The sequence below is a fragment of the Cottoperca gobio genome, chromosome 21 (genome assembly GCF_900634415.1).
Source record: "Cottoperca gobio chromosome 21, fCotGob3.1, whole genome shotgun sequence".
Taxonomy (NCBI): Eukaryota; Metazoa; Chordata; class Actinopteri; order Perciformes; family Bovichtidae; genus Cottoperca; species Cottoperca gobio.
Genome location: NC_041375.1, coordinates 14,176,041 through 14,203,347, shown reverse-complemented (window position 1 = coordinate 14,203,347; position 27,307 = coordinate 14,176,041). Strand labels below are relative to the sequence as shown.

General features: G+C 41.5%; 1 protein-coding gene across 2 annotated transcripts in view; it reads left to right on the top strand.

Annotated features, from left to right (window-relative positions):
* The window catches only part of pkp4 (plakophilin 4), a 74,641-nt gene that overhangs the window by 36,291 nt on the left and 11,043 nt on the right, over positions 1-27,307 (top strand). Inside the window, exons 4-11 of one of the 2 annotated variants that reach the window (XM_029458642.1) lie at positions 1,333-1,367; positions 6,871-6,996; positions 7,410-7,603; positions 7,842-8,424; positions 15,688-15,858; positions 18,879-19,089; positions 19,894-20,026; positions 22,256-22,469. In XM_029458642.1, the coding sequence (XP_029314502.1) occupies positions 1,333-1,367; positions 6,871-6,996; positions 7,410-7,603; positions 7,842-8,424; positions 15,688-15,858; positions 18,879-19,089; positions 19,894-20,026; positions 22,256-22,469 (1,667 nt within the window). The remainder of the gene's footprint in view (positions 1-1,332; positions 1,368-6,870; positions 6,997-7,409; positions 7,604-7,841; positions 8,425-15,687; positions 15,859-18,878; positions 19,090-19,893; positions 20,027-22,255; positions 22,470-27,307) is intronic. The other variant, XM_029458643.1, reaches the window with a different exon arrangement.

Here is a 27,307-nt window from a genome sequence, read left to right as displayed (position 1 = left end):
TGTTTTTTTAAGTTTGTGCAACTCTGAGAAATTCTAAAAGAAACTCACAAGAAATACTATAATTAAACTGAATGCATTGGCACTCCATTCAAAGCAGTACTTGGTAGAAAAGCTTTCAATCATCTAACAAGCTGTAGAGGCAAAAAGAACAGCTGGCTACAGTTTACATGCTGTAATTGTCTCCCTGCTTCCACCTTGCTGCCTCATGTAGACACCTTGATTGCAGGAATCTGTGTAAGGTTCCTGCTGTGACGGTTTGGTGAAGGCATGAGGTGGATTTATAGTTCTCTGTTAAAAGGTTATGCCGTACTTATAACGGTAACATGCGCAGAATCCTAAACTAAGCCGTCCAATGTAAAAACGATTACACTGGGGAAAGTAATTAAAGATGATACGGCCTGATTATGCACACTCCTTGGCATTGCGCTGCTATCAGCCGGTTAAATCTGATGCTCTATCTATCAATAAAAGGTATCTGTGGTGGGACTAGTCAAAATATCTCACATTTCCCAAAAGGATTGAATGGATTTGTGCCATAGTCTACCACTGGGTGCTTGATTAGATGCTTTCTTGCTCTGAGCTTGCTGTTGGGTATGATCCTTCATCCACTGACCTGGGATGATTCATCATCTGTCACCCACACACTGTCACTAGATTCATCTTTGCTGCTTTGTATCCTCAGCGTTGTGGCCACAGACTGGCTCAACCATTATTTTCTAGAGACTGAGTATCTCTCTGAGATTTTCTCCGTGCTGCCATAAATGCATGCACGTCAGGATTATGTTCGGCTGTCAGGATGCTATGAGCTTGTACAATGAGCGCATGTGAATGTACCGTATGATCACTTCTGATTTGCTGTCAGGACTTTGCCTCCCTTGTTTGTGCTCAGTTTCAGCTCCCATCAGGATGTATTCAATCCACTGGCCTTTTTCAAACTTTTTGGCTCAGAATGTTTATTAAAGCTGCAGGTGCAACAACAGCTTCCAGTCCCGCAATCATAGGTTATTTTCAGTGCTGATTTGTCCTCAAACAAAACACTAGCTGTCACCAAAACACCTTTAGGTCTTTATAAACACAGATGACAGGAATGGACGTTACATCTGAGTTGTAAACATTAAATGTGCTCTTAGGCGGTATATTCTGAACATCCTAGCTGTTTTTTTTCCAACACAGTGATTGCCATCGTTGACCCTTTTCTGAAAGGCTCAGGGAAAGAGTACATGATGCCGAAAGGTGTCTCTTCCAGATGATTTCACTCATGTCATTCACTGTGGTGTCTCTGGTTTGCGGTGCATGTATTCACTTTTTCATCTCCTGTTTTCCCCCACACAGCTCATCTGAGAAGTCCCTGCCTTGGAGAATTGCAGGTATGTCAACTCGAACACTGAAATCATTGAAAGGCTATCCCTCTTCACAGTTTAGAGTTCCAGGGACAGTGCACATTAACCCTTAGAGGCCCACATAGACCCATTTCTGTCTTTTTTTAGAGGGGGACAGGTTGTCTTTAGGGGGAGATTGCAGTCCATCCGTATATTCCACATAGAAGTGGTGTACACCATCTGAAAGCTGAGACTCTGAAGATTAATGCAGAGGTGCAGATGTAGCTCAGCACTGTGTGTCGAGTGTTTTTAGTCATAAATATTTAATATAATAGTTTTATTCAAATTTGAAAGTTTAGAGTGTATAAGGGCTCAGAATATTATGTTCGAAGTAAGGGATCAACGCTATCATCACCATCTACTATGTCTCATAAGTTGTTTTGTGTTGATGCCATTTGTTACACAGATTTGCTGCCAAATTTCAACATATTTCACCTCCTCGAGAATTGATGATTGGTCAAAAATCCTTTCAAAATACCACATTAAGACACCAATACCTTGAGGAACACCATATAAAAACGTTATGCTGTGATGTGGATTTGGAAAATCAAAAACTTTTGACATTTGGAGATTTCCGCAAGAATTGTTTTTTTCGGCGATCTGTGGGCGAGCTCTTCCGTTCTGGAAACTTCCCAGAATTCCCCTTATTGTCAATATACCTAGGAAAGGCATACATCATCTGAATGGTCTCATTCTGTAGTTTGTGGTTGTAAAGTTTCGTGAGGTTGTGATTAGAGCTCAAAACAGCTAATTTTATACAGCAAGGTCAAACTTAACAAAAGTGTCTCACTACAATGAAATGGCTGCTTCTGGGACTAACATCATCACACAGGAATACAATTGGGCTTATTGGATCCACAAGAGTCTCCGCTTTACTGTCATACCCGATGTATACAATTCAAACACTGTAGGATGCAGAAATATTAAAATACACCATTTTTTAGAATAGGGGAAAATAACAGTTTTTTGTGACAAGCTAGCGTAACATGGTTGGTCTCAATTGATTGCTTAGTTTCTTCTGATATCAGTATATCATAGTAGTATCAGCCCACTACAGTCTTTGTAAAGACTGCAAAGTCGGCCGGGGCCGCCGGCGATCCCGCAGGTCTCAGAGAGTCAATAGACATTTCTGTTTGTGTGCCAGTTTAGCCATCTTGGCTAATTTCCGACTGCAGTCCCGCTGTTATAACTGCTACAAAACACACAGGAAATACATTAAAGCATGAACAGCAATACTGAACGTATAGCAAAGCACATTTCATAAGGGCACATGAAAGACTTTAAAACAAGGACAACGATACATAAAACAAAGTACGCTTCAGGTTATTTGAATAAATTAAAGAATGGGCACACACTTGATTGTCTTTTAACCATGATTAAATACTAAAGTACATAGACGTGTTTTATGTTTTCTCTCTACAGTTTAGAAGCAACCTGTTGCTCTCTCTACCTTGTGTATGAAGCTAGCTTACATTCACAAAGTATTCTTTAATGCCTTTTCCTGTTGGACCTCAATAACCACTGTTAGAATGAAATACCCATCTGCTTACATAGTCTTGCTTACCTTACGAGGTCCACACTAAATTATAGTGGACTAGTTCTGTTCAGTATCACACCAATTTAGATTTTGGCATATGTAATATTAGTAAGGCTTAACTGTTCTGCTAAGTGCTTTTTAATATTGGTGTGTGTGTGCGCGTGTGTGTGTGTGTGTACAGGCATTTCCTACTCATAACATGAGCTTTCAATCAAGCATACAGTAATGGACAGCCTAAGGCGTATTCTTGTTTTAATATTTATCTAAGCTATTTCTGCACACACACACACACACACACACACACACACACACACACACACACACACACACCATCAGGGACATGGAGCGTAAGGATCTCTCCGACCGCTTTACTCTCTGTTTGTTTAGTCCACATCCTTGAAGGTTCTTCAGCTGAGAACAGATAATGAATTGAATGTACTAATGTATTTCATGGCTTATTAATTGCACGGTGGGACTTGGCAAATGTCTGCAATGGTCATTAATCTTTTATTGTCGATTCCGTCAGAAAAGCCTATGGGGGTTATAGTTGTACATATGCACTGGGAATATTAATACCACTCAGTTTTCTCATTCGGTGCCCATTTCCTTGCTGAATACATTTGGTTAGTGTTTGAACAGAGTCTAATCACAATCACTGTTTTGCTTCGTATTGATTTCTCATCGTAGTGTAGATGATAAATGATAGTCAAATGCGGTAATGTACTTTTTCCAATCTAAATGAATTAAAGTCTGAATGTGTGACACGGAGCGTAATGGGCCATGTTTGTCTGTGAGGCTTATTGGCCTCATGAGCCACCGTATGTCTCCACTGTCCGATCGTTTGGGACAGAAGTGTTGCTGTGGAAACAAACCTAACCCCAGGAAATGTCAATACGGTCGCACCTCATGTCCGCTGAGAGCAGAAGACAAACACCCCAGTGTGAAAGCTTTCTGTCCCGTCACTTTTTGTTTCACTGCTTCTTTTTCTTCAGACGTGCATATGCTGTTAAAAATAATGATAATAAATTAAACTCAGGATCCAGCAACATATTTTTAGAGAAGATGACATGACAAGAAGCAGGTCTTCAGCAATTTGCAAATTGCACGACATTGAGAAGTGAATACTCAACAATACACCTGCACATTCTTCTCGCTTATGACAATTATTTCTTCCCCATGTTATTGTTCCTGGCCCGTTGGATGCTGTGGTACTTTATGAATATATCATTTCAACCTCACTATGCTCAATATTAGCACTAAAATCCAGATTTATTATTGGTTAACTTGAACCAGCATGGCCACCGTCCATTATGTCACAAGTCCTGATGTCCCTTTGATTTAAACCCACACAATTTCCCAACACATTAAATAAACTAGGGATAGCCTCAAAGTTGCTCTTTTAAATCAAGTAAGACACTTAGAGAATAGAAATACAATCCTTCTGAGCTACAGAGAAGCTGATTGTCTGTGTGGGTGCTGCTGGACTGTAAACTGGGCAGCAGTATTCTACAGTTTTATCTAATACATTATTAATAGGCAAGAAAAAGTCTTGGGGTATAGGTTGCTTTGACAACTAGGGTTATTAAAGAGAGTATAAGCCATAGAGGTTAACATCCAACTGCAAAATAAGTTTAAAAATGAAAAAAATCACAGAGGTAACCTGTGTAAGAACTCCATTAACAACAATAAATGATTACATACAAGAGAGCTAATTCTGAATGCCCAAAACTCCTGCGATAGAAGCATATTTGAAGCCACTAATGTTTAATCTTCAATGTGTTAAAAGGGGCTTGTGTCCTTTTCTTTCTTGCCGTCTCCGTTTCATCCTGATCCTGCGCTCTTCCGGCTTTTTGGCATCTCATTTATCAAACGGGGTCAAGGCTCAGTATAAAAATCCGACACTGTGAGCCAGACACAGAGTCACTGCCAAGATGGAGGGAGAAAAAAAACCTTGTTCACTCTTGCCATTACTGACGTTTAAAGAACATATAAACGCTTTTGGATCTTATAGAACTGTATTTTTTCTTTTGTAAATACTTTTAAAATTCCCTTTTTATATCACCCACATGAAACTTTAATGATTTCAAATGTGATGTTTGTCATAAACGTCGTCTCTGAACGTCAGGGCCGTTGCCAAAGGTCATTGGGGCGGCGTTGCCTGACCGTGGTGCATTCCTATTACACTCCCATCAACCTGCCAAACATCTTTCAAGTAAAAACAAAAAGATTTGATTGATTTAACAATTGCAGCATCCACTGCAATGTATGAACATTCATTGTGAGTACTGAGGAAAGTTTGACCCCGAGAAGGAGAGGTGCTGCTGGGTGAAGTATATTTTATTCTGTCACATTGCAGCCCACCTCTCCTGTCAGATTAGTTTTAATTACGTCAAACGGCGTGAGATTTCCAGATGTGTTCCTATTATATTTTGTATAGTGTCCTGTAGTAATTTGTCTGCAGGCCTATTTATCTGTCGGGGCATGAAGGTTTGGACCAGCTTCAGAGAGCCTCTCTCGCACAAACATAATTAAATTTAGATCCAGCTTTCAGGCAACGTCCGCACTGAAGAAATGGGCTGTCAGTGTTATAAATATGAGTAAAGTAGCCTATATTCATTTTATTACTTTTATTTATGGACTGTCCTTTTACATACTGAAGACAATAAAGAAACGGTGCAAAAACGGGAAGAAAGAGTCAAAGCACCCCCGCCTCCCTTAACCCTCTTATCACAGGTGTAAAAGAAATAAAAAAATACAGTTGCCATTATAGTAATAGATAACACTGTTGTTAAACACATCATCATCTCCATGTGGTCATATATATATATATATATATATATATATATATATATATATATATATATATATATATATATATATATATATATATATATAATAAATAAAATCAAATGTAAATATTGACAATATGTCCATTATTTTATCATTTTTAAAGCATAATGAATCAGATGGCCATCTAAGAAGTTCCCTCTGGCTACGGAACCGTTTGATTCACCTTTACCCAGCATATACATGTTTTCCTATTCTAGAAATAAAAGTACACAGGAGACAAAGCGTGGGCGAGTAAGAAAGCGAGACTAAAGAGAAACTGAAACTTACATTTATAAGTGTTGTTATTTTAAGCAGGGTCATTAGAAATAGCAGCACTGTAGAAAGTGGCACAATTGGCAAGGTGTTTCGCAAATAATGACGACGTCTGATACAGAATGGACTTGCTGAATGAAGTCGTGGGCCGACCTTTACCCAACAGGCCGTGTCAAATGCGTATAATGGAAATCTGACCCGATCTGCTCGAGTCCCACCTGTAAATGGACAAACACTCTTAGATCTCAGAGGTGGGAGTTCAAATTTCCAGGTTGTCAAACACCGCACTAGGCTTATGTGTCAACAGATTTGTTCAACGGGTCACCTTGGGCAACAAGGCGGCTTCTAACCGGGATTCGACTCTCATTCTCACACCAGCTAATCGGACAGGATTCGACAGACCCTGCCCGCCAATGTTTGCCTCCCTGTTCCCCTCCACTTGCTGCGTTTTGCAGAGCAACCCGTCGACACTGGTCACGCTTAACTAGGTCGTGATTACAGGGAAACATTGTGCACAGGGATATAACTTCCTGTTTGCCACACCGGTCGTCGCATGAAGGGGGATGTAGGGAAATGTTTATATTTAGAGCGAGGCTGTTTACTCGGTGACATGCTGCCCAACTTTGCCTTCCCAAATGAGTGGCAATAAAATGTAATGACTCCAACTGTACACAAGTGTGAAACTAATGTTGCAGAAATCATTGTCTGTTATTGTTTCCTCACAACTACATCGATTTGTTAACGGCTTTAATGTCTATTATAAGCTTTCCATCCAAAGACACAACTCTTAATTGTTTCAGACCTGAGGCGCTTCCTCTCTGTCTGACTCCCTTCTCTGCTGTGTCTTCCCAGATGCCTCCACCTCGGGGGACACCAAGTCTCGGGTGACTGACAGCTCCCAGTCGCCTAGCTACCGCATCAGGACTGAGTCAGAGCAGGTGTCGCTGTACTCCCCGGAGCAGTCCTCCCTCCATGAAAGTGAGGGTCTTTTATTGCCTTCTCTATCGTCTGCAGCCTTCTCTTCTCTAACTCTCGTCTTCATTTTCTTACCTCAGCACTTTCCCACTAAATGTTTATAGCAATCTTCCAACTACAAATTATTACTTTCGATGATTCAGAAAACCTGTTTCGTCTGCACCTTTTTTATCTTTCCCATCTTTATACTTTGAATGTCACTCAAAACAACTGATACCTCATCACGGCTCATGAAAGGCTGTGGCATACTGAATTATAAAGGTGGCAGAACACTTCTCCCCCCAGCTGGGCTATTTGTCATTAGTAATACTGTCTAAGTTAAGGTCATGATGCCATGCATGATGTGTCTGTGTCTTGTTCTGCTAACAAGTCCTCTGCTTTTAATTTGTGGCCTTCTTTTCCTGTCACACTCTCAGGGTCTACGGGGAATTCGCGTAGCTCAACTCAGATGAACTCGTACTCCGACAGTGGCTACCAGGATGCCAGCAGCGGCTACCACAGCAGTCAGAACATGGGCAAGGCTGAGCTGAGAGTGCAGCACTCCTTCCCTGGCGCCGGCACTGGTACCCTGGGGAGGAATACCAGGGCCGAGGGCCAGGCTTCAGTCCAGGTACACTGCGAGCAATCCACGTACAACACATTGCTGCTGTTCAGTTGTCAAGAACAAAAAGAAACTAAGAAAATTAATATGCCCTGTGATGATTTGGTTTATTTCATGCTGTGTTATTTAGCATGTCTCTATCATTGCACAGGTAAAATGATTGCAGAGCAAACAACATGATTTTTTAATAATTTCATAGTTTTCGAAAGATTGAAGAAGCCATATTGTTTTTCTTTATTACTTGCAGGCTCCAGCAGTCATAACAGCAGTGCCTGGTCGTGCTATGCGGAGGGTAAGCTCAGTGCCTTCTCGCTCTCACTCGCCAGCCTACGCCACCAGTATGTCCCCCTCCCGCGGCTCCCTGCGAACCTCAGTTGGCAGTGCTTACGGCTCCCCCATTGTAACTGAACCCAAACCCCTCTCCAGCATCTTCTCTACAACCTTGCCCTCTGCCCAGCGCACCAGTAACACCAGCGGCGGTGGCAACAGCTCACCCTTCTCCACGCAGAAAAACTCCCCTGCTGCTCTGCGACGCATGGGCTCCACAAACTCTCGATCGGGCAGCGCCAGCCGCACAACCTCACCCTATCAGGCCTCTGCGGGGTCATCATCAGGCCGCATGGGCTCGCCTCTGACAATGGTGGAGAGCATCAACCCTCCACTGACTAAGCAGCCTACTCACTCGTCGTCTCCAGTCAGGGCTACTATGACCGCCGTGCCCCAGCACTACAGCTCAACTCTGCCCCGCTCCATGATCCACAACACAGACCCTTATGGGCCCCAGAGTTACGACATTTACGAGAGGATGACGCGACCTGACAGCCTCACAGGTGCTCAAATGAACACACACACACGCACACACACACACACACACACACACACACACACACACACACACACACAGTGCATCAGCCTGCTCAAACTCAGCTGTCTCTACAGTTTTGTTGCAGTGTTTTGTATATGAAAGGTCTAAACAGAGCAGTGTGTATGGAAAATCTTTATCCAAGCCATTAATCTCAGAATGTATTATTAGTCAAAGTGTTCATTATCTTTTAAAATAGAAAACATCGATGTAATAAATAGCTTTTTATTAAAAAAAAACAAAACATCCCAGCATGTAAAAGTTGAGTAATTCAACTGTCACATAATTGCTTTCCACAAATTCTTCTGAACTTCTGGAGTAGAGTATTTGTAGTGCGGCTGTAAATATTTGCACTGTGATGCACTTTTTCTTGGCTCAGCATTCTGAATGTGAAAATAAACAGGGTTTGTGAGGTCAGTGGTTGTCCTGGAGTGGAGCCAACACTTAAGTTCCTGCAAGAAGACAAATATTAGTTGTAAGAGTATAATAGACTGCTAATCATAGATGGCTTTGCTGTTAACAGTAGAAAAGGAAAGCAAATCTAGTATTCCTAATATAGTAGTCCCTGCATATAACATGTGGCTGTGGAGTATTTCTTCTTAAAATATTTGGAAAACATAAAGAAGATATTTCAAGCAAGGTGAGAAGTTTAACCACATAAAACACAAGCTTTCAGCCGCAGGTTACTCTTTCAATTGAGCAAGTTTATGAAGAGTATTGGCTGACGTTAAGTATAAATGGTGTTGATGCAAAGGCCCTTTTAGTTTGCAGGTTAGATAAGTGACAAGCAATTTAATTGTATTCCAATGTAGTGAAATAAAAGAGAAGGTAGAAGAGAACATTTCCACAGCACATAATGGAGTTCCGTCCAAATCCATTACTTTCACGAGTGCATTATCACAGCTATATCGTCACCAAGGACAAAATGAGGTGTCTGTTTGTGTGTGTGCATGTAATTTAATCAGAACAGTTGAGGAGATCAGGAAGATTATAATTGGAAAACCTGCCTCCCCAAAGTAGCTTGTGTGTCATCCTTTTAGGACAAGCGCTGGCTAATGTTTTCTAGCTAAACGCTTATCTTGTTTAAAACTGGAGGCAACCGATTGTTCCCCACAGGCCATCCTGCAATGATTCATTCTCACTTTTTAAGGTATCTCCTGTATATAAGAATGTAGCTTTGGCAAATAATGAAAGCCACAGTTATTGCATAGCAAAATCAAACCTTTTGTTGTCATTTGTATGTAGTGAAATTAGCATTCCACCAGAAAACCCAAGAGCATTTTTGTTTTACAGCAAAATGTAGAAGAGGCACTTGTTCAGCAAATCGTTGTATTATGGTTCCAAGGTTAATGGACTGTTTTCTGCTTGACTTCCTGCTGCCTGGGGATATCCTCAGATGCCCTGGTTGATGATGACATTCAAGGTGAACAATTGTGTTTGTTGTGTGACATCGGTTTCCCATCATCCTCAGTGTATTGTGTCTGCATGTAGGTGCTGCATGTGCACATGTCTTTTCATTTGTTCTCGGTTAAATAATCATCTTCGACCAATTGATCAAGTCTTATCAGCTTTAATATTACATGCTACATTGTGGTTTAATTATTACATTTACTCAACAAGGCTGGGGAAATATGGATTTTCCCCCCCCCGCATATTGATCTATTAATATCACAATATACTTAATATACAATATACACTTTATTTCTTACTTGCTGATTTATTCCTAAATGTGGTTTAACTCTTAAACTTCAAAAAGGCAATACAAACAATGTTGTTAAACATGACAAAAGATGAACAACTTGAGAGACATATATCTATATTAACAAACATACTAATTAGTCAAATGTCCTGAGTTCTTATCGTGTGGAGTAATAACACGTGCGACTGCTGCTGGGGTTTGACTGTAGAACTGTGACGAGGAGCTTGTTATGGCCTTGGTGCTAGCTTATGAGCAAGTAAACGTTTCACTCTTTGTCTCCTCAGTGGGGCGGTACCTTTTTTGCCAGATGGTCAAAGAGGTTTTGTTGTGTTTCCCAGCCTTCGTTGGCACACGTCACCTGTAACGGATACGATTCTAATCTTCATAGGACTTTAGAAATCCAAAGCATCTTTCATCACGGGGGTAGTGTGACCTGTTGTCGCCAGAATTCTTCATCTTATGCGTTAGCCTTCTGTCACACATTCATCTGTGTGGGCGGTTTGCAGGTTCTTGTAAGTAGGTAGTTACGTCACATAGCGCTGAGTGATGATGTCTCAAGCAGACACAAATGGGTTTTCAGTCTCCGTCCTCTCAGCAGAGTGAGACACCAGCCTCTCTCTCTCTCTCTCTTAGTCTCTCCCTTTCTCTCACGTACACTACAGTGGAGCATAGTTATTTGTCACAAGTGCTTGATGAGCCATTGTGTAAGGAAATGGGATGATCAGGTGATCAGGCTTAATTGCAACGCCATCCGACAGCCCAGCCTGGATCTTGTTGCTGTTGGTGGTTTACTGTCAGTATCCATCAGAAGATGTTTTCCCTCCTCACCTCTCGTTTGCTCTGTCACACTGTGTAGTTTCCTTTGTTTTCTTTTCAGCAACCTTCTATCGCTTTAACTTGTGTTTTCTGTCTCCTATCTTGTGCCCCACCCCCACACACACACACACACACACACACACTCCCCCCTCCCTCCGCGCTGTCATTGGCAGGAAGTCACACCTTCCCTCTGCTGCTGAAAAAAATGGGGAAATGTAGATAAATTGTCCCAAGCAATGTGCTCATTACGCTTGATGTCCATTTCAGAGCAGAGTGGGACAGAGAAGGAGCTAAAATGGCACATCTGCACGTGTGCCTTGTCAACTTGACAGCCAAGCCCCAATGTTAGTTTGAACCGTGTTTCACTTAATTCACTTTTAAGTATAACAGATTTTCTGGTGATAATTCCCATTCTCCTGTTTGTGAGTATTTTTGAAAATGATTTTTGTTGAGGAATGCAGTCAGCTGCATCCATTTAAGTGTTTGTTTCTCCAGAGCAAGCACGCGCCAAGCACACCACCGCCCTTCATCTAGCCTCTGCCAAGTGCAATCTGTTAAAGCCACGGTGCGAGGGCTGAGGAGGAGAATTAAATGACTATAACGCACCAGGAATGTGGGCCATTCATCCTCAATAGACAGCAGTGTGTTATTTCTTCCTGACAATTTGCAGATGCTTTTTAGAAGTGACTGCAGCCCTTCTACCAGGGGAGTAGAATAAAGAAAGCAGACAGATTAGTCCCCTCTAAGGTTGTTTGAATGTTGCTACTTTCGGGAGTCGGGCTGCTGAGTGGGAGAGATATGCACGAAGGCTCCTGTGCCTGGGAGATTCTGTCCCTGTCACTCGGTCACAGCCGGGCTTTACATGGGATGAGAAGTCTCTGGTGGTCCTAGACGGCCTCATTAACCCTCTTTTCATTTTTCCTCCTTTCTTTTCCTCCCCCTCGTATAATTTTCTCCAGCTTTCTTCTTTGCTCCCGCCTTTTCCTTGTGTCTTCTCACTACCTCCTCTCTCTTCATATCCTCACTCCCCTTTAAACCTTTGAACAAGAGAAGCTGAACTGATTTCCTGCCAAGCTGCTGCTATGGGCTATTGTCCACCGCCACAGAGTGAAAGGCTTCCTGGGCTATTGAGTGTGCGTGCCACTACAGCGCACGGCAGCAGCAGCCTTCAGTTTTACTCCCTACCCTGCAAAACAACATGCCTGCCATTTCAGAGCATTTCTTTATATGTAATTCATAGTTACGTTTAGTTATTAAACCTAAACTTAAAGTATATCTTGCAGCTACAATGTTTCAATTAGAAAAAAAGCCACAAGAGAGGACACTAAAAGCTAAGAGACGTTCACCCTTGAGTGCCAAAAACCCCTTTAAGCTCTTATGAAAGCATTGCATTAGGTGACTCATTGACTTTATTAAAGGGTGCTGAAAATGTTGTAAATGGTTGATTTAAAAAAAAAACTATGCATAAATTCCATCAAGCAATTCTTGAACAATGGAGAACAAACCTGGAAGCAGGTGTGGACTGATGTTCAGCCTGGGAATTAAAGAACGTAGAGTGGCACACGAAAGTATTGCAGGTGGAGGTGGAGGTGGAGGTGGGGTGCTATTGGTAGGAGCCAACCTGTTGCAAAGTGTTTTAATATAGTAACAGACCAAAAAGCATTCTAAAAAAAATCATTATAACTCCAAGGAGATGCCTATCATCCACGCTGTCATGTAAGTGTCAGTGTGGAAGCTGAACAGACAGCCAGTGATAAAAAATAAAAATAAAAAATCAATAAAAATAAATCTGAGAAAACCTTTATTTAAAGTTTGACATAATCTTGACAGTCAAGTTCGTATTTTGTAAAAGCTGCTTAGCATCGAATAGCTTGCTTGATCACATGCACACACTGTATCCCTTATTATAAAGTTACAGAGGAATGCTGCAACACCTGACCAGAACTACAACTGTTCAGACTTCAGCATTAATGTGTAAAGAAACGTGAAACGTCTTTTTAGCCAATCTGGATTGCAAAATAAAAAACCCACTAACCATTAATTTAGTTAATTAATTCTCTTGTGCATTTTTAATGTAGCTTGAGGTTAGCAGGGTCTTTTAACCAGCTGTCTGATGCCCCCGCAGAGCTCAGCTTCTTAACAGATCAGTGTTTCAGAGGTCAGCCTCAGTCTGGCCCGCTATCTACATCTAAAATCTTCACTTGTCTTTTCCACCAGAGGCCCTCTGCTCCCACTGGAGGAAAACATTTTTATTTATTAATTTCCTCTGTCACAAACTGTGACAAGAATCCCTCATTTAGCCGGTTCTGCACGGCAGAGTTGGTGTTCAGCAGCAGCCTGCGCCTGAGCTCGTGCTGTTGGAGAGGACCCAAGTGACGTGAGATGTGCAATGAGCAGTTAGTTACCAGCTGTATACTCGTCCGCTGGGCTTCACACTGTAGTGAGTTTAACGGATGTGAGGTTTAACACAAACACGGAAACATAAGCATTCAGATCAAAATGGATATTTAAGAATAAAGCAATCCTGAGATCTCTTTACAGCCACCTCGTCTTCTACTTTTCATTGTACCTGTGTGTCTTCAATTTCTCTTTAGCTTTAAATGAGAGCTTCGTCCACATTCACCATCTCCAGATAATGGTCATTCTGTACAGTGAAATCGTGACCATTGTTTGTCACAATAAAATATTCACCCCACGTTTAATTTAATCCGGGGAATATTTAGCTGAAGAAGTTGCAACTTTACAGCTCATCATCCGTCTCCTACATAGCAACACTCGAGTTAACGCAGTCTCAAAAGACAGAACCGTTAGATTCAAATGTGTTCTCATTTTAATTATAAAATTATTGTTTTACTTATTGCTTTTTAGTTTTATTGCGAATTTCTCTCTGTTAACCCCACTGGGGAGGGTGTAGACCAACAGGCTCTTTTAAACTGTCAACAATGGGCTTCTACTGAGATGTGTGATTGTAATACTCCTTGACTCTTGGAGACAGATGGGACTTGCATGAAGAGTCATTTCAGCACTTTGAGGTGTCATTGAAAAAACTCAAGAAAATCCAGTTCTCGTTGGGATTTTTGGGCATTTTAAGTTTGCTTGATGGGGGAGGAGTCTCATGGCCGTGGGTCTTCTTTATATGGGTCTCAGATATTGTTGTTGCCATTTTTGCCGTTATCGTTTCACATCTGCACTGAATCTGAGTCCGACGGGACTCGCTGCTTCACAAGTTCCCGCAGCATGTTATAGTAGTGGCTTTTGTGTAAAGGATTTTTTAATTAGAGCACTCACCTGTGTGTTACTTTTTCTCACCCATGTCAGGTTAGCTTGCTGCTGATTACAGAAGCTTTTGTCCCTTATCGCACATTTCCCCACATCTGCTCTGGTCATGCTCTGATTGGTTCACATTCTTCTTGGTCCAACACCATCAGCTCTTGTTGGCCTTCCGCTGAAGCCAATGTGACCTTTTTTTTTTAGTGAAGTGCAGTGTTTACTATTTGCTTCCACATACTCTTCTTCGACAAGAAAAAGACCGCTGGCTGACAACACCAATGCAAAAACAAAGTAGTTACAGTTCCTCACCACACATATTATCAATTTCGATTGTTTAATGAGATTCACAGGGGCAATGCTGGGCGAGTTTCTTATGTGCATCTCTCCCATAGACTGTATAAAATAAATGTCTCCACACTGTTCTTTGTAGTACAAAGAAAGACTACTTACTATTTATTTACGTGCACTACATGACATAAGGTAAATGCAGGCATCTGTCTTTGTCAGTGCTAGTTCTTTCAACGTTTATGTGTCGAGGCTTTCTACCTTTCTAGAGCATTGGAAATGAGCTTTGAATATGTACCCTCCCGTACTTTGTTGTTTCCCTATACCAGCGGGTGTGATACATAAATATAGCTGAGGTACAGTGTGTATGTCAGCTTTACGTAATGTGGATTAACAATGGTACACAGACGCAGGGAGAGCTAATGGATCAATTTAACTGTTTATTTATTTTTATTTTTTATTGTTTTAAAGGACCATTTTTCATACTTTTCATCCGTGTATTCATCGTGTATTGTTATTAACTACATTTTGTACGTATACATTACTTACGATCATATCCTCAAGTGTACACTTATCATTTTCTTTTTTTCATGGAATACATTTTTCCTAATTGTTTATACATTTTCCTCCAGTGTAGAAATGAACTTACAAACCTGAAAGTTGCTGGACAGAGGTCAGAGTGAGCATCACGCTTTTGTCAGTGTTGCATTATTGTTGTATGGATATGCAGAGCAGACTTTGCATATCAGTGAACCGCATTACCATGCAATGACACTAACTTTGACAACAATTAAAGGGGACATGTCGTTTACTGTGATTGATTACCTATATCAAGCAAGTATCATGTCTCTAAAACTGATTTTCATACCCCAACAGAATAAATGGAAACCCAATGGCAGCCTAGAAAGTGGAGGGGAAAAACAACTCCCCTCTTATTTCTTTTGCTTTTCTTTTCTTTTTAAACATTTAAGCGATTTCTGTTTCAAGAAAGAGACCCAGTAAATAAGCTGAAAGTCATTCAGTGTCTTCCTCAATACCACTTTGATGGGACACATGAGAGTTGAATGACAGAGGGCCCAAACATTTGACACTTCACTTATCAAACTGTCTGTGTAATCAAAAGAGCTGCTGCTAACCACTTATCTGCTAATCCACCTCCAGGAATGCGAAGCTCATACGCCAGTCAACACAGCCAGCTGGGCCAGGACTTAAGGCCAGCCTTGTCCCCAGACCGCCACATTGCACCAATCTACGAGGATCGGACGTTCCAGGGCCCGTTGTACCGCAGCCCCAGCCACACCCAGCAGGGCACCCTGTACAGGAGCACCTCAGGTTGGTCCCACTTTATTTAAAACCCAGGAAGAAAGTCAAAAACAAATGTAAGATCGAGGACAAACCACCCACCATGGACATGACATAACTCAATATCCAAGATACAACCATCTTTGTGTATCCACCTAATTGTCTTTTATCAATTGGCTGTCACCTTGTAATTATGTAGCACTGCAGACGAGACAATACTCCTATTGTTCTGTGAGTCTGATTTGCAAAGTTGTTGTTGTTGTCAGAGAATATTTCAAGAAAAAACATAGTTCCCATGATTTATTGAAATCCTTGGAAGTTTGTGAATTAGATGGAAAAAAAATCAAAACCTTGAAAGTTTTTGAATATAGACATAAATAGACAAGGGTCATTGAAAGAGCTTGAATTTATATATTTTGTGCAAGAATACAAATTGAAGTTCGTTTGATTTTTTCTTTTACTTTAACATTTGTAAATAGGCTACTCCACCTTTGGTAATTAACCTTGATCCGTGTCTCAAACTATCCATGATTTTGAAGGAGTTGAGCCTGGAAAGTCCTTAAATCATCCTTGAATTGGATGTTTAAGAAGGTGTGGAAACCCTGGAAAAGCGACATGATTGAGATTCAGACATTTTAAACGTTACCTTTTTATGTCACTAGATTTACGTCTTCAAATGGAAACCAGAAAGAAATGTTAGCTCGCAGGTTTAGGACTGAAGCGGTCCCAATTGAAAACAATAATATAAAGTAATTGTCTAATTTTGTTCGTCAGTTTGTTATCAATACGGGAGGTTATCCATCAGTCATTAGCTACTTGATCAGCACAAACTGTGTTCCTATTACTGTTGCACCTAGGTAGATACAATGAGTACAAAACTATAATATTAAAGGGGAATTTAAGAGAATTTAATGATGGTTAGTTTGGTCATCATTCTTTAGCTTCTGCCTCGTTGTCTGCAACAATGTTATCAATATAAAAATGGTCCACTGTGCAAAGAAAGTAAACCCCTGCTGAAGTTAACAAACAATACTGTGTGTGTGTGTGTGTGTGTGTGTGTGTGTGTGTGTGTGTGTGTGTGTGTCTATATAACAGGTCAGACTATCAAATATTTCCAAACCCATCAGAAGCTCCATGTGGTTTTCTTATTTTCCTGCATCTTCTCTCATCTTTGACTCCGTGTTGTCACGCAGGTCTCTCATAACATTTTCATTTCGAGCGTATGCATCAAAACCACTTTCTTTTTGTTGAGATGTTCCAAGTATTTTCCATCTGTGGCCTCCTGACACTGCTGTATTGTCTTCCTTGGGGAACACAATTTCTCTGTCCATCTGCCCTTTAGCGCTGCTGCTACCCAAAGTCTACGTCTTTCTTGCTTTTTTCTCTCTCGCTTTCTATTTTTATTTCACTCAGTCACCCTCTCCTTCCTTGCCTCCCTTCCGTTTTTCCTCCACTGTGAGCAGAAAGGGTGAGACATGAGTTAATGGGCAGGTACTGATATGTCATCCTGCCACAAAGGAGTCCATTACCCGTGTGTCACACTGAGAATGAGAAGAAGGATGGTGGGGCCAGGGGACAGCTTAGTTACCCACATCTCATCCAGCTCTCCTGATGTTGGCATTCTCCTCTCATCATCCCTCCTGCCATTGGATACACATGCCTAGTTCGCACCGACACACACACACTCTCCCTTCAGCCTTCTCCTTGGCACTCAGGAGATCTGCTAAGACCGATAAGTTCACTAATAAATGCTATTGATGCTGCGAAGAAGCCCCCAAACGAGCCATTTATAATGCGTTTATGCCAGCTATATTAAGAAAAAGGCGAAAAGCTGGAAGGGTTGTTCAATATGGAGTCTTTGTACGAGCTACCTTGTTAAAAATCCAATTTGATCCCAGAGTTTTCTTTGTTATGTTGTGAAATGATATTTCAATGGGCCATCCCCCCCCCCTCCCCCCACCAACTTTCAATGCATTTTTGTTTTGTTTTTCTGGAAGCTTGCACTGTATTTATTTTGCGCAAGCGAGTGCACAATGTTTATGATAAGTACAAATATTGATTCTTTGCTGAAAAGATGAGGAATGGAATCCAGATAGTTGTGGTATAATCGAAAAGCTACACTATGTTGTTTATAATGTGTCCTGCTCTGTCTTTGGCTCTGTTTTGGGAGATATTGCAGGATAGTGCTGCTGCCCAACATAGAAGTGCACTGATGTGAGAAATTGTGTTTTTGGACCAGCCTCACAAGTTGACGTCTTGGTTTCTGGTGGGAGGGAGTATGAGCACGCACATGCCCAGTCCTGTTGGCACTCTGATAGTGATCTGACCAGCGCAGCGCTGCCACACATCACGTGGCTCGGGTGAGGAGGAGGGCTAAATCCAACCAGCTTGTTTTTGCAGTTCTGTGTTTGTGACCCACTGTGTTCTAAAACTAGGTCATAATATGACTTGGAGCGAATGAGGAGTGACGACTGAAACGAGATTCTATCGGGCTGAATATTGGACCTTATTGTTGCATGTTTGTGATGCTTCCGCTCTAGTAGCGTATGTCTGACTATTTTTGGAGCTGGTCATGGTTTACCGGCACCCCTCTGCTGTGTTTGGCAAAGTTGGCCTAAGAACACAGTGGCGCAAAGGAGCGAGAAGCCGGTGAGGAGAAAGCATTTGTGGATCATCGAGCAGGTTGAGTCCTTCTGTCCTCTTTGAAAAGCAGCAGGATCCCTCCGGTTAAACACAATCTTGTAAAAACCAAACAACATGCAAAGAGCCCCTTGAAGAAGAAGACTTCTGCTTTGTGGAGCCATGGGAGCTTTGTTTTATCCTCCTCGTTAATTGGTTCCAGATTTCAGAATTTGCTGAGTTTGAAGGAACGGCCGCATTGTTGTATTTTCAGCTTGCTTTAAAGTGCTATGCTCCCGGCATGCAAAGCTCAGAGTTGAGCTGAAAAGGTTTGAACGCTGCTTATCTCCACCAACATGGCTTTGAAAACTCGCTTGTGTGTTTTGTCTGTTTTTAGACTCTTTTTTTTATTTAATTTTTTGGCCCTTCAGGTGTGGGGAGTCTCCAGCGGACACCCAGCCAGCGCAGTGCGATGATCTACCAAAGAAACAACTATGCTCTGAACACAGCAGCCACCTATGCTGATCCGTATCGCTCAGCACAGTACCGGCCCTCCGATCCCAACTACATTCGCCAGGCTGTGGTGATGGACGATGGTGCCACACGCTCACCCTCCATAGACAGCATTCAGAAGGATCCCAGGTATGTCACATTTCACTGTAATGCTTCTAAACTACTAGATGTAGCCAGTGGTTAGTAACCAGTGTAGTGTAGCAGGAAACAGTCATCCGAGGGGACTACTTATGCTTACAAGGCATCACTGTTCTGCTGGGTCAACACCGGTGTACTCTTACTGTTCAAACAGGGAGCCCCCTGGGTAGTCACATGCAGCTCTAGTTTTTAAGCTGCCGCCACTATGCCTGGCCTCTTTTACAATAGACTCTCACATACGCCAAAGTGCTGCGTCTGCTCTTGTCGTACAGACGTGTGTAAGCGTAGACAGTGGGTTGACCTCTGCAGTAAACCCCCAACCTAGCACATTGGGAGCTTTGTTTACACCCGTGTATGTTGCTGTAGTGTAATTACTTGAGGGGGAGCCACCATGACCACGGTCGTTTCAGTAAGTGAAGTTCCTCCTAGAATATTTAACAGGAAATTCACCGGTGGGTTTTGGATAGGTGCATGGAGAAGACATAAGTAATGATAAGTAACATGCCAGCAGAATTACATTAGTGTTAGTAGTTTTATTGACTTGTTAAATACTTTTCTTCAAGAGCAGTCTAGAGAGGATGCATTGCTCACTTCTTTCTTTAGTGTGCTGCATACAGAAAAACAATAATCCAAGTGGGACCAAACCGCATTGTTGTATAGAACCGGATGTGAATGTAATTTCCTCGGCTTATCGGTTTGCCCTGAGGTGCTAAAGTATTTATTTTTAAGAAACCCCTCTTTATTTCTGCCTCTGTTGTCATGCTGATATCTTTTGCACCGCACCTGTAATTTTAGGGAGTTTGCTTGGCGTGACCCAGAGCTGATGGAGGTGATTCACATGCTGCAGCACCACTTCCCCTCTGTGCAGGCCAACGCAGCCGCTTACCTGCAGCACCTGTGCTTTGGCGATAATCGAGTTAAGTCTGAGGTAGGTTTTGTACCACTCAACCACCTAAACTTCTGGTAATTAGTGCACATTATGCACACTTTATGTGCTTTCACCAGTGCCAATTATGTCATGTTTAAAGGGAAGCTGCAGTTTATTACAACTATTACTTTTTGGAAGTTCCAGCCATTTGTTCTGTTGAGCAACATCGTTAAAGCTTGGTCCAACAGGGCAACACGCATGGATTTCCAAAACGCTAGACAAGTCGTAAAACATACCCCAAGATTTTATTTTATTGTTTATTAGGATCTCTTTTAACCCAACTGTGCTATTCTTCTAAGAGTCATCACACATACAAATAAAAAACACATCACTTTAATAGAAGAAAACCAGACACAAACAACATGTAGACAAGTAAAACACTCACACAATTAGCCCCTAGTGGATTCAGGTAGTTTATTCCACCTTTGACAAGCCTGAGCTCTAATCTTGGCCTTGGCAAGACATAATTTGTGCCTGTGCTTGTCGTATTGACGGAATGTCTCTCTCAAGCAGAAAGTAATAGACTGTTATTTGGAAGAGAAAACAAAGGCAAACAACGTCCATCATAGTCCACAGAGCAGCATTCTGCGTTGACCTTCCATACTTGCTTTAGTTGTGAGAGCTCAGTTTTCCTGTGCAGTGAGAGATTATGGCTCACTTTCAGTTTTACCCCCTAATAATGTGGTAGATAATCTGCCAAATCCTCTGGCTAATCTCGTTCTTTCTTGTTGCATGATGGGGCATATTTGTAGCGCTCTTGTCCTGCTTCAAAACCCCAGCCATTACTTTGGCGAGTCAATGTCATCACATCCAATAGAGCTGATGGCTGAAGCTACAAAAATAAAACCAAGAGTTGTCAATCGGTGGGTCGGCCCGCCACTTTAATCCACACGGAAATATTGCCACTATGATTGGAAGGATTAAGATTAGGGCTGTCAAGCGATTACATTTTTTAAATCTAATTAATTACATGTTTTGTGATTAATTAATCTAAACTAATCACATATATCAATATTTGCTGTGAGAAGCATTTAAAAATATTCAAATGGATTTGCAAGATGAGTGAATCAATGAGTAGGCATTATGAATAGGGCTGTCGAATTAACGCGTTAATTTAGATTAATTAATCACAGAAAAACTAACGCATAAAAAATATTAACGCAGATTATTTGCGCTCCTAGATGCCCCTGACTTTTGCTCCGAAAGCTCTGACAGCATCTTCCCCGGGTCTGCGTCTGAACGCCTGATCGAGAGTGTATGACGAGACGGGTCGCTCATTTTAGCTTCAGCGGCGGTGCTAGCTAGCTCCGAGCTAGCTGCTAAGTGCTTTGCGTTGAGGTGATATTTCGGTCTTGAAGTTCTCCGATGGTTCGAACATTCTTTGCTGCAGGAATCGTACAGAACGGAGCATCAACAGTTACATCTGGGAGTTTATTAATGTAAACTTTCCATTCACTGGGCCAAGTAACGTTTTCTCATCCGCTTCATCATGTTGACGCGGCTGCCGCGTCAGTGACGTCAAGTGTCATCTAAGAGCACGATTAATATGCGCAAATTTTTTTGTTGCGTTATTTTTTTCTGTGATTAATTAATCGAAATTAACGCACTAATTTGACAGCCCTAATTAAGATAAAAACATTTGCACATTCATGGTCCCCAGAGGATGAAGTCTCGACTGCAAATGTTCACACATACACACTCACACTGCTCCCTCATGCCCAATGAAAAAAGAGCCACAGCAGTACAGTTAAAATAAACACACAGGAGTCCATCGTTCCACATTTTTCTCCCTTCAAACATTAAAGGTCAAACTTGTCCTTTCTCATCTTTAAGCAGAGAAAGGAATAAGACGTCAAAGAGGAACAATGCATTTTTTATCCTCGAATGTCATCATAGCACAAAATGATTCATACTATATAATGAAGTGCAGGAAGCTTATTTTGATAGAACTATCTTTTACTAGTACGTTTTATTCTTCTCTCCAGGTGAAAATGGTCATTTGTTTTTTTAAACTACCACCTTCTTTAGTGAAGAAGGTGCATTACATCATATATTTGCATTACTTTTCCAAATCATTTGTATCTCAGTATGAATAAATTCCCTGTGCTTAGATTCTCTTGTCTCATGAATAAATGCATGATTTTGCTCTCCACGGTATATAAGCTGAAAGAAAATGCTGTTAGTGGTCAGAATATTTTCCCCGACTGATCTCACTCACACTGTCCATAGGTGTGTCGACTGGGAGGAATTAAACATCTGGTGGACCTACTAGACCACAAGGTCCTCGACGTCCAGAAGAACTCTTGTGGAGCTGTGAGGAACCTCGTTTATGGGAAAGCTATGGATGAGAACAAGGTCGCTGTGAGGAACGCAGGAGGTATCCCAGCTCTGCTCCGCCTGCTGAGAAAGACTGTAGATGCAGAAGTGCGAGAGCTTGTCACCGGTAAGTCGGCATGTGTGGAGGACATATCTGCACTTTAAAACTGTGAGGGTTATTTTTAGCTCGATAGTTTCCACTTTTACATTCTTCCACATAGCATAGTCCACTATACAGCTCCTCCATTTAGAGTGAAAAGAAAGCAAAAGGACACTTCCTGTCATCTAGGGCTTGAACTAATAATTATTTCCATTACCGAAGAATACATTTCAGCAAAACATCACATTTAAAAGACTGGAACCAAAGAATGTGGGACGTTTTTTGCTTGGTTAATAACATAACTTCAGCTATAACTAATATTTCAACTATACCAAAATCAAATTACAAAGTGAAAGGAGGCGCTTGTAGTGATGAAGCTCCCCCAGGCGTTACGCAGCTTTATAGCGAGTGTCAGCTCATTGTTTAGCTGTCCGGGTTATTGGGACGTTATCTTCTTACCTGGTGCTGCCTGTCATAGTTACCCAGTGTTCATAGAGGTGAGGTGTTTATTAAGATATTCTGACTAAACAATTAAACGGGCTGCTTATGTGGTTTATCCTAAGATTATGATTGTCATAGTAACTGACTCATAGAGGCTTTTCCTTGAGTTGCTGCCGCTGCTGTCGCTGCTGCTTATGATGCATGCAAAGAAATGAATTCTTTTATTACTTTGACTGCGGAGAGATTTAACTCGGTCTCTGTTTGAGAACAACTTTCCTTGACAGTCTGCTTGTCAGTCTCCTCCTCTGCATTGCAGCTCAGTTGTGTTTGTGTGTTGTCTGAGCTCTGCAAACAGGGTATAAATCCACGTTGTAGAGGATCAGGGTGGAGCACTACAGAAATAAGCAAGCCAAGACATTTGGCTCCCAGGTGGCTGAGTCAGCTGCTTGAGCTCGACGCCAGCACCCGCTCTACTAATATGCTCTCGGGTTACAGTCCAGCAGTAAGGAAAACAATACAGTGGGGGTACGAACACAACATTCTGTAGATTTTTATATTGTCTTCGGTTTGTTACTTTGCATAACACATACCAAAGGATCAACATTTGAAAAGGTTTGTCTTCTAATTTGTTGCTTGTATAATTAAGCACACAGGAGTCGATGGCTGACGGTCATTAAAATAGCTTTCGCTCCCTTCATTCACGTTTCAAAAAGTAAGCAGCTTTAATGTGAGCTCTGTTTAAGTTTTCCCCCCTTCATCCACTAGCCTAAGAGCCTGCAGTGGATAATTGGTAGTGCAGGCCCCAGGATGGGGAGCAATTAGAAAAGGTCAGAAGAGCTCCATCACCTCTGGTTAATTACGTCTGATAAGAACAACCCACAACAGAGCTTTCAACTGGATGACGAGGTCATCCCACCCACACTAAGGCCTTAGGTGGAGCAGACAGCAATCATTCTCTCACCACTGGCTCTTTTCTACTTATACCACTGTTTGGGCAGAATTGTGCATCGATTTATAACGCCTTCAAAGGAAGCGTCAGTGTTGTCGGAGCTGGTGAGGAAGCCAGCCAGGTGTCAGATCTTCCCTTTTGTGTCAGCGGCTCCTTCTCGACTCCGCTGGTAGGTCCAGGTGTCACCTGTTCTTTATTAGAAGTAGCTGCAAGAACAGGCCACCCCCTCCTGCTCCAGGACAGAGGTCAGAGGTCATGTTGTGTAGAAATGCAAAGATCCCGGCTTCCTTACCTGTCTCGTCTCCAAGCAGCTGTTGTGGTTATTGCTCTGTCCCTCAGATCAAAAGGCTCAAACTCACTGCACTCATTCACTCACTGTCATTAACTTTAAAAAAAGGATTGTTTTGTTACCCGTTGTTATATATTACATGGCTCCACTTATCTTGGCTTTAGTTTGGCAAACTCAACTACTCTTAATCACAAATTCATTGTGTCTGAGCTTTTGAGAGTCCGTGTGTTGCCCTCTGTACGACTGAGTGTATTTAAAGATACATTATTTGTTCTTGCAGAAAAAGATTTGATCAAATAAAAAGAGTCTCTCATTCAGGAGCGCATCAGTATGGCTGGTATGCACCGCTTCGTCTGAACTCCTCATCTGTTGCTACAAAAGACAAATCCCTGGATCTAGTGTGGTTAGGCAATGAACTTAAGGAACCCCTCGTCTGCTCTTGCGTACAGAATAGTTCTTGAGCCGGTGCTTATTCACCGTGTTCTTCCTGTACTATACTACTGTAGCTTTTATTGTCTTTGTTTCTATAATTTTACTTCCTGGTGTGGGTGATCACGAGTTGCAGCGAGTCTGCTGGTATTTGACCACAGTGCTGTATTCGATGCCAAATTCAACCCTTAGCAAAATAACAAACTCGGTAAGATTGTTTTTACGGCTCTAAACCTGCAGACCAACATTAACTTGTGTTTTTTATCCTATTTTTCTCCAGTCCTGCTCTTCAAGAAACCAGATGTTATTTGATCCAACACCTTAAAAACATACTTTTTTGGAAACTGTTGAACTATAAATATTTAACACTTTAACTATTAAACTGTTTTTATTTTTTTAAACGAAACACTACTTTGAAAAAGTTGAACTTCGTCCTTTTTACAGAAAGATTAACAGAACAGCATCAACACGCACAGACCCAGTTGCCCAGGGTTGGTATTGATTGTTTTGTTTTAGAACAAATATTGAAGAGGTTAAGACCTTTTTGATCAAATGAAAAAGGAGAAATGGATTTTGATCCAAAAATAAATCCGGTTATAGCTGTGAGCAGCAAAGCACTAACTTCCACTGCATGTGGGAGAAAATGAAAAAACGCCCACTAACCTCAAAAGTACAGACCAAGCCACTTGTCTGAGGTTTAGTCGATGCAGCATTGACAAGTTTCCTGTTCGGCTCCCAAAAATTTGAAAGGTTAATAAATTGGGCGTTTTTGAACGATCAGCAGCTTCTCACAGAATGAACTAAATGCCCAGCGAGTTACTGCACCTGACAAAGTCGATGACATGCTGACCTGTGGTTTCAGAGACAAAGATCAAAGAAGACATTTTGGGAACCAACCAACATAACTTCTATTTAATCTGTGTGTCTAGTAGAGATAGTTGTAGGTTGTGTTTAGGTTGACACAAATACTAGAAGCATGGAGAAATCGCTAGCATGTGCTATCAAAGGTGGATAATGCACTGTGGTAAACAAGCAGCTTTTTGTTTCACATGCTTTGAACATGTTTGATATAGTACACTATTCCTGTGACATATATATATATATCTTTGACTAACCTGTCCATGTGTTTATGGACTGATTTAAAAAGTCACACAGAACCTATTTGGTATTGGAGTCATTGTAATTATTATTAAAAAATGTGCTCAGCTTATTATTTTTCAATTCAGTTCAATACAACTTTATTAATCCACAAGGGCAATTGGATTTGGACAGGTAAAGACAAGAAGCAGACATATGCACATACAGACATTTAAATAAATACATAAAAGCCGTATAACTGTTTGGAGATAAAAAATATAATGTTGTACTTTCAGCTATGAACCTGATATCTCATTGTGACAATGTGACAAGATGATCATACATATACTGTGAGAAACTTACAGGTTTGTAAGTGCAGTGTTGGGTAGATGGACCTGACACATAAAGCCAACCTCAGTGAACCAGCACTGCGAACGCTGACTGAATAAATACTTTGTCCCCCCATGGTGTCTCTTACAGACCGTTCTACCCTCTAACCTTTCGTTCTTCACTATCTCGTATGCAATGAAGGCAAAGATGCCACAAAAAAAACACAACTTTTGACCACTGCCATACATATTCTGCACCTTTTGCAGGATGAAATACCTCATCATTGTTCTGTATCCCATTTTTATGCCGCTGTGAATCTGTTTAAGCACTCTCGTTCATGTTACGAGCACATAAAAGAGACTGCGTCTAATAAAATGTTGCACCCGGTACTGTAAAGCTTTTACATACAGTTTGCTCTGCGCTGGTGTCGTCAGGCCTGCAGTGTTGCTCGTTGTGGAGGAAAAGCAAATGCGTAGGTGAAAAACAAGGAAAGCGTTGCAATAAAGAGGTGGCATTATTGATTTTCCACATGCAAAACTGGTGAGCGCTATCGGATAACACCGACAGGGCCACAACTGTCGGCTGCAAATGCTCAACGATGGCCCAATGGTTTAAATTATACCTTTTTTTTGTATTGCATATTAACTGGATATTGCGCTCATAAAAGTACTTCTGGCCATTTAATTCCTAACACCACAGCTGAGCTTCCTTCCTCTATATGTCCGTCTAGTTTTCAGTTCAGTAAGCTCCTGGATCAATGCTTCAAAAGCTGTTAGAGACATTCTAACCAGCTTTTTTATATATATATATATATATATATATATATATATATATATATATATATATATATATATATATATATATATATATATATATATATATATCATTTATTTTTTACATCTCTGTATCGAGCCTCTCCCGCCTTGAAGCTCTCCAGAGTTTAGCTCCGGCTGGACCATCAGCCCCGATGTCAAAACAGTGTTTACATTGGGTCGGTGTTTCAAAGCCAGGCCAAGGCACCTGAGAGCATGAGCAGAAAACACAGTTTAGGACACGCACACACACACGCACGCAGGTCTGCTCCATCTGACTGTCAGATATGACTTATTGCCACCGGTGTAGCACCGCTGACAGCGTTGTCAGTCACACCTCGGTGAATTTGCCTGTTGATTTCTCCGTCAGCCTGAAATCTTGCAGAGAATGTTTTTTCTTCTACAAATTGACATGAGAGTGGATGTGGAGGAACTAGAGTGGGACCAGGGAAGAACGTACGTATGTGTTATCACTGCATTAGTGGTCCTATTTCAGGGCAATCCTCGAGTATCCTGTGAGAAAGTCAAACACACAGCT